Here is an 8363-nt window from a genome sequence, read left to right as displayed (position 1 = left end):
TTCTCTGCCGAATGAGAACGAACTTGAAATTCTCAGCCGAATAAGAACAAATGAATGTTATAAATTATTTTCGAAGTTGTTTTTTCCCTTGTAAATTTCACTTTCTGCATTTAAAATAAGAAAGAAAATCAATCAAAAGAATGGAAAATGGTAAAAGGACGATGATGAGTGATAGTAATAATCTTCTTGACAGTGCTCCCACAAGGTAATAATGGAGCCCACGATCACACCACCATGGAAAAAACATATGAATCCCAGGTCCAACATTACTTTCACAAAGTTGGTGAGAGAGTTGTTATCTTGCCTTCAGTTTTACAGTCAGTACTAGATACTCTTCTCTCATCTCTCTCTCTCTCATCCCTCTCATCTCTCTCTCTCTCTCTCTCTCTCTCTCTCTCTCTCTCTCTCTCTCCCCCTCCCTCTCTCACATCTCTCTCTCTCCAAACTTTTATATACAAACTATGCAACCCCCAACTCTACACTCACTTCTCACCTTTCACTATGACCATCTCTCTTTTTCCTCTTTGATCACTAACACTATTATCACTGTTTCATCATGTCTGTTTCTGACATAGAACTTGTGTTGGAGTTCTTGAGGAAAAATGGTTTGTCTAGCTGTGAAACAGCCCTTATGGAGGACATTATCGAGAAATCGGAGCTAGGTGGTGTTGATTTTCAGAGATTTTTGTTCCCTGTGCTTCCGCCTCCCCCGGAGCTAAAGATTTTGACTATAAGGTCGCATGAGAAGGTCTTGGATGGTGGTGATTCTGTTTCGGATTCGTCGAATGATGAGTTTGTCAGCGTTGATTCTTCTACTACTGATTTGTATCCTTCAGGTACATTTATGTTGTTTGTTTGTAAGTAATTATAATTTGCATGATCCATGGTATTGGAGTTCAATGCTATTTTGGCGGTAACAAGAGGTTGATGGTTCGGTCTGTGTACCTGACAAATTTTAAATTTCTGTGATCGACCATTCCGAAAAATATATTTATGTGCATATATTTACACTTGTTTTGAAGTTTGAATATAGAAATTATTTGGAGGTTGTCATTAGGTTCCTTGTTACTCTGCTTCAAGTTGAATTACTGTATTCGACAATAAATTGACCCCATAGGCTCTTGCTCTCGAAATTGTTTTGCTCAGAAGTTGAAAAACTATGCAATATATCACTTATGAGTAATTTGAATATTTAACAAAAAGCTTAAGAATGTTTTTTTAATAGTCAGGAAATAAGTGATTAATAACTGTAGTGGATGGTAAGTGGTTGCTGGATTTGCTGAATGGTTCTGCAGATTTCACAAATCCGTATGGAGTTCGTGCTGTGGGAGTGGCAAGTTCTCAAGCCTCATCAGATAGATTGTCACAATTTGGCACAGCACGGGATTACCATGACTTTGATTTGCAAAATGACTTGAATTGGTACAAGCACAAAGAAGACGACTGTGATACTATGCCTCCTTGTTTGGGCAGCTCCGACTTTTATGGCGAACCTAGTGAAGACAAGTTTGTCATGACTTTTCAGAAGCAGGATCGATGTGTAAATGATTTGGATTCTAAACACGAGTTAGAGACAGGTCAATCAATCCCAAAAAATGATCACGCTGATGAATCCTGGTCTTTTCATCCCATGGACAGCGTAAAAGCTGAGGTTGAAGTTAAAGATTACTATGACTTGGACGAAAGCAGCTACCATAGAGATGGAATCAAGACTGATAAAAACAGCTATCTTGATCATGCCTTTTATGGCGGGGATTCTGAACTAGAGATTCTCGCGGATCTCAAAGAAAGCAATTTTCAGTTTAAGGCAACAGGGAATAGACCAAATGAATATGTTCTCACTGTGGAGCACGAAACAGATACCAGCTGCATTTTTCGAGATCTTAAGAGCCCCTTGATATTAAATGATCAGATTGGTGAGGAAGGTTCCTGTGAAGGTAGAATATGTAACTTTGACGGTGAAGACGACAACGAAGTAAATAAAGATTCTTATGAGAATAATATTGCTGGTGATGAAGGTGGCAGCGCTACTGGTGATGAGCTTCTTTATACCGCTAATGAGGAGGATTACGAAGTATTCAATTTAAGGATTATACACAGGAAGAATAGGTTTGAGAATCTTGACCTGCTATGTATTTCTTGTTTAGATGTCATATATCTAAACAATGCCGGAACTCTACATAAAATGAGTTATACTGTGTATCGCAATAGATATCGTTGATGATTTAGATGTTTCGAGTAGAATGTTTTTTCATTTTGGCGTTGTGTGGAAATCAGGGACTTGTCTATTGCAGTTAGATTTGTGGCAAAGAACTGACAGGTTTTTATTTAATGCAGAACTGGATTCGAAGAGAACAAAGATTTTCCTATTGTTATGAACACCATGATTGCTGGGAGATATTACATTACGGAATACCTAGGTTCAGCTGCTTTTAGCAAAGTGGTTCAGGCACATGATCTTCTAATGGGAGTGGATGTGTGCTTGAAGATCATTAAAAATGATAAAGATTTTTTTGATCAAAGTTTAGATGAAATCAAACTTCTGAAGTTTGTAAACAAGCACGATCCTGGTGATGAACACCACATTCTCCGTCTTTATGATTATTTCTATTACCAGGTATGTTGACCAACTTGCGCATCATAAGTCAGTATTGCACACTTTCTGCTATATTTCTTTTCCATCTTATTGTTATCATTCTTCTAACTTTGTCTATGTTAAACTAGACCTGCTGTTCCATATTTTTCATGGTTTGATTATATTATCTATCTGTTAATACAATATTCCTTATGATGATCCCCTGCCTTCTGATCTTAAATCAGAATGGTTTGCTTTCTGATAGGTTCAATGCTCTACATTGTCCTTAGGTATCCAAATAATTGCAGCAATGTTCTCTCTCTGCGTACATTTTTTGCTTTTTACAAGTCACGCTAATGTAAGATTGTTTTATGTGTTTAGTTAGAATGAATAACTGGAAGTAGTTTATGTTTTGACAATTATCTCAAGTCACTTCCTTTAAGAAACTTTTGATGTTTCTCTTCCACGTCTTCGTTTGCTTATCATTGAGCAGTTTTTATGTACTGTATTGATTTCACTGTATAAGTAGAGAGGTTACATCTTGGTATTGGTTTCACTGTGCAAAAACAGCTACCTCTTTTACTATATTACTTATAATCAGTGGCGGAATTAGAACTCCCCCTGACAGATGCGGTATTTCATATTAATATTTTTTTCTATTTTTTTAATGACCAGTCGTGGCTTATGCCGTGGCCAGCCCCTCCCTGGTTCTGCCACTGCTTGAATTCTTTCACCTCTGCTTTTAGCATAAGAACAGTGACATGTCTAAGAGGATGTCGAAAAATCTAAGCCGCATGCTCCTCTTTGGATTGGATTGTTAGTCATTCAATCTTAACGAATTTGAATTAAATAGACTCTGTTAAAAAAAACAAGCAAATACGCCCTGAACCAATTATACTTATTAGTAGCTTATATACCGACAACAGCATCTGGTGATCCACGTCCTATTTCAGTTCTGTAAAGCACAGAATTAGGACACTGTTGTTTAGAATATGTTCACACTTAAGATTAACAATTTGGGATTAGTGTTGTTTGGTAGATTGGAACAAAACATAGGACTAGAACACATAGCTAGGTATTTTTTTGACGTTTAGGATTAAAGAATAATTATAGCATTAAACCTTACTCCGTTGTGTTTGGTTGGGGTGAATGATTCCGGAAGGAAGGAAATGAAAAATGAAATACGTTTTGGCCAATTGTTAAAAAAATTCATTCCTTCCTCCATTAAATTCCTTACATCATGTGCTAGTGATCACACCTTCAATTTGAGATGAAATGCTCCATTCTCTCCTACCCCCAATTTCTTCTCAAATCTCATTATAGTAATTTTGCACGCACTTAATTTTATTTTCAAAAATTTCCCCTTATCTCTATTAGTTTCAAATAATTTTACTCATTCCATTCCATTTCCCCAAACAAACACAACATTAGTTTCTTCCTTCAGTTTATCATCTATTCCACTCTAATCAGTTGAAACTTAAGACTGACATAGCATAAAATTAGTTGAGGAAAGGAGTTATAGTGAAAATTCTTTTAAAACCGGTCGTGGAAACAGTAATGTATAATTAATTACACACCATGCAAACAGTTTAATTGATAAATTGTAACCAAATCTTGAGCCGGGTTAACCATTGTCATGATAATTCACTACTTAAACTGATAATAATATGCATGAACTATCAAAGTCAAGTACCATTGTTTGATAGATAAAACCAGCAACCCATTCTTCCTGCTTGTTAATTTGTCAGTATGATAAAAAAAACATACTGTCCAAATTGGTGAAGACTAAGAATATCTGAATCTATGCTGCTAAGGATTCTGCTCAACCAAGAATCTTGCAAAAGACAAATTCCTGGAAATCAGAACGACCATACTGAATGAGGCCAAAAGTTGCATGGTGGACAAAACAGAATGTGGCATATATAACAGTTTTTGCAACAACTAAAAGAAGCCTTAGACTGCTAATGGGAACCGTTCAATAGTATGACAATTAAGACGCAAGAGAAAAAATAGCTGAGAAAGAAGGATATTAAGGTTAGTCAATAAGTTAATTACATCAGCCACACAAGAACAGAAACCAAATTAATGGTCTGCTTTTGGTGTTGGTGTACATTTAACAACATTTGTTGAAAACTCATGCAAGCAAGCACATCAACAGTATTTATCAGTTTCCTACCCAGAATGAGACTAAGGATTAGAGGCAGGTCAACTAAAATTAATTGAATACAAATGACCACGTACACCCCACCTGGCCACTGTATGTTCTTTAAGGGGATGACTATAGCTGAGAAGTGTTGAACAAGTGAGTTCTACCTGAGAGTAGACGGACGGAGATGAGGGGTAGTGTATTTTTCCTAAATTGAAGGAGAAGTGTTCATGAAAAATAAGGAAAGCTTGTTCTGACCTAAGTGTTTATGATTCACTGAGATGTGTTCATCAACCATTTGGCATATTTAACCTCCCCTTGCGCATCAGTCACTTTTAGATGCAACTATTTACTACCAAACATGTAATTCTTTGTATGAATCAGACGTATTGTTAATATGAACTTAAGATGTAAACCAATACCCTGCAAGTGTCATGTTCTTTAATATTTAATATGTAATTATATATTGTGGATATGTAGCATGTCAGTTTAGCACTTTAGCTCTATATCATGCAGAAATGTGGCCTGATGTCTGTGTTTAACCCTTCACAGGAACATCTCTTCATTGTTTGTGAACTTCTGCGAGCAAACTTGTATGAATTTCAAAAATTCAATAGAGAATCTGGCGGAGAGCCTTATTTCAAAATGAGCAGGTTGCAGGTTTGTTCCAGCTATGCTACGCTTGTAAATTCTCCTTTAGTCCCCGATAAAGTATTAATTTGTTAGATGACTCAGATCCTTCGTATGGAGGATTGGATTCTCTTATTACAACTTCAGACAATAGGAGGTTCTTGTAAAAATTAATAGCATGACAATGCAATTATAATATTAAACAGTAGCATTTGATGCTATCATAAATTTAAACTGAACTCTTTCTTTGGAAACGAAAACTATTCTTAAACAGATTCGTTTTGTGGTATATAGATTACATCTTCCGACTTTAGTTCTCTAGAAAAAGAAAAAATAAGAGAAATAATAATATAGGGCTATAAAAGATGATATAACTATGATTTGGATTCATCTAGACCTTCATGCCGTGCTTTGCTGACTATGTACGCAGACTATAACCAGACAATGTTTAGAAGCATTAGTTTATTTGCACGGCCTGGGAATCATTCATTGTGACTTGAAGCCTGAAAATATACTAGTCAAGAGTTATCGGAAATGTGAGATAAAGGTTATAGATCTTGGAAGTAGCTGTTTCCAGAGTGACAACTTGTCCCTGTATGTGCAATCTCGGTCCTACAGGGCTCCTGAAGTCATCCTTGGCCACTCATATGACCACAAGATTGATCTCTGGTCTCTTGGCTGTATCTTGGCTGAGCTTTATTCCGGAGAGGTATGTGCTAATTCACTTTTGCTATCTTTTGCACATAACCATCTATCTTTGTTTCATGTTGTGAAATTTTTTTGACTGAGTTCTATTAGGACCGGTAATCATTACAACTGAAGGTAAGTATAAAAGCCTGGGGCCTCTCACTGTTTGCAAGGATTATAACCCCATGATTGTTTAATACCGTCTTCTCCCTAAATTTTACTGATTAATTGAAAGTTGAATTAAAAAGGATTCATTTAGTCAATTCAATAACTTAATAATGATATGTAGGGGGAATAGAGTAGAGAGGCTAATAATTGGGGGATCTTATCCCTTGAAACTGATGTGACACGGGCGTGCTTGCTGGTTTAGAAGGTTTGCTTGCTGGCTTGATTACCGTTTTCAGATATTAGGATCAGTGCCCGGGTAAAATCTTGTGAACGCGCCATACTGGATACTCCCTCATGCTAGAGTTTCATAAAGGATGTCATCTGTAGTTAGCGGAGTCAGTTGCGTTTTAAATGAAGATATACTGGTGCAAGTAGTGCCTTAATAGTATTTAGGGTAATTTAAGCTATGTAAGAGAGTAAGCAATCTGTAATGAGGTGCAAAAATTAATTTGTGTTATCGTATAATCATCTATTACTCTATCAGGTTCTGTTTCCAAATGAACCTATGGTAATGCTACTTGGACGCATGATTGGAATTCTTGGTCCCATAGATATGGAAATGTTGGCTACAGGACAAGATACAGACAAGTATTTCACGAAGGAATATGATCTGTATCACATAAACGAGGTCAGTATCCTATAAAACTCAGTTTGAACACACAGATATTGCTTGTAGTGTAAATAATTGTCTTAAGAATCACTGAGAATGGTTAGCTAGTTAATCTAGACATTTTAGAAAAATTGTTCATCATATATCATTAAATCATTTTGGATTTTATTTGGAAATATAGGATACAAATCAACTGGAGTACATAATTCCAGAAGAGTCATCACTCGAGGATCACCTGCAAATTTCTGATGTGGGACTTGCAAATTTCTTAAGGGATTTACTCGAAATAAATCCATTAAGACGCATTACTGCGAGTGAGGCATTAGAGCATCCTTGGCTATCTTATTCTTATGAATCTAGTTTCTGCTGAGTGAACACTTTTTGCGTGGCTACGAATCAATATCTAAAGCAAATCACGAGCTTTTATTTTTGTTAACAAAACACCAATTTACATGGCTGAGATCCCCAATGCCTTTACCGTATTTTTTAGTGATCGCTTAATATTAAGGCAATTTTCGATGACTTTTAGCACTGGGGAATATACGGAGAACTGCTATTTCTTTTCCCATCCTCTTTCCAATCCCCCACTCTCCCTTTACCTGCATTTGTTTCCCTTTTGTGGGAGTGGATTGGTTTGTATTTCAAACAATCAACAATGGTCCATGTATCTAAGAGCAAAGGTATAAATTTTTAAAGTACTACTGTTCTTTATACCGTCTCAATGTATACTATTTCTCTTCTCCCACCACAGCTAAGACCTCCGTCTCATCCATTATTTTACACTTTTTTTATTGCTTGTGTCGAACCCTTCATCCCAAACATACACGGGACTGAGGGAGTAGCACCTGTATTTATTTCTGATAAATTTATAATACTGGAGATGTTTGCAAAGCTTGGTATATTGATATAGAAATATCTGTGGTTTGTTGGTGAATGGTGAGTATGTGTTGATGGGAAACTCACAAAGAGGATAAGAAGAGACTTGTGATTGATCCTTACACTCCCATACTCATCTTTCATCTACTAATAAAAAATAGTCACGTCACTATAATATGAAAGACCATGAAAATATTATATATTACTCCTACAATGATAAAAAAAAAGGTGAATTGATAAAGATGAATGTGTTTTTGATGAATAAGTTGATAGGAAACTGTCAAAGCTGTCAATATCCAAGGGGGCCTATGGCATCTCTAGTAATGACCAATGACCAGTTCAGTGATCTTCTATTCATGGGCATCAGTTACATGGCCATAACTCAACATAACAAAATTACAAACTCCAAGCTTCATGTTTGTGTGGAAGATTGCAAGGGTGATCTACATGTTACCTTTACTAGGAAAGATAACTTGCATACATGTGAGTGTTAAGAGATACTGTAGTCTCAGAATTGTGTCAGGCTTCAGACATTTATTAGTACTCCCTCTGTCCCTCTCATTTGTTTACAGTTACTATTTTGGGATGTCCCTCTCATTTCTTTACATTATCATAAATAGTAAGTTTTTCTCATCATTACACCCACTATCTTCCCCCACTATCTCATATTT

The 8363-nt window shown here is 36.2% G+C and overlaps 1 protein-coding gene across 1 annotated transcript; it reads left to right on the top strand.

Moving 5' to 3' along the window:
• Positions 1-287: 287 nt before the first annotated feature.
• LOC108215393 (uncharacterized) lies at positions 288-7530 on the top strand. The gene is made up of 7 exons (XM_017387896.2): positions 288-836; positions 1296-2109; positions 2338-2617; positions 5274-5381; positions 5782-6060; positions 6691-6834; positions 6998-7530. The coding sequence occupies exons 1-7, from the start codon at positions 557-559 to the stop codon at positions 7184-7186; spliced, it is 2094 nt and encodes a 697-aa protein (XP_017243385.1). The 5' UTR covers positions 288-556; the 3' UTR covers positions 7187-7530.
• The last annotated feature ends 833 nt before the right edge of the window (positions 7531-8363 follow it).

Source organism: Daucus carota, chromosome 3 (assembly GCF_001625215.2).
Source record: "Daucus carota subsp. sativus chromosome 3, DH1 v3.0, whole genome shotgun sequence".
NCBI classification, from domain to species: domain Eukaryota; kingdom Viridiplantae; phylum Streptophyta; class Magnoliopsida; order Apiales; family Apiaceae; genus Daucus; species Daucus carota.
The sequence above is the reverse complement of the archived record's forward strand: the minus strand, read 5'-3'. Positions and strand labels throughout refer to the sequence as shown.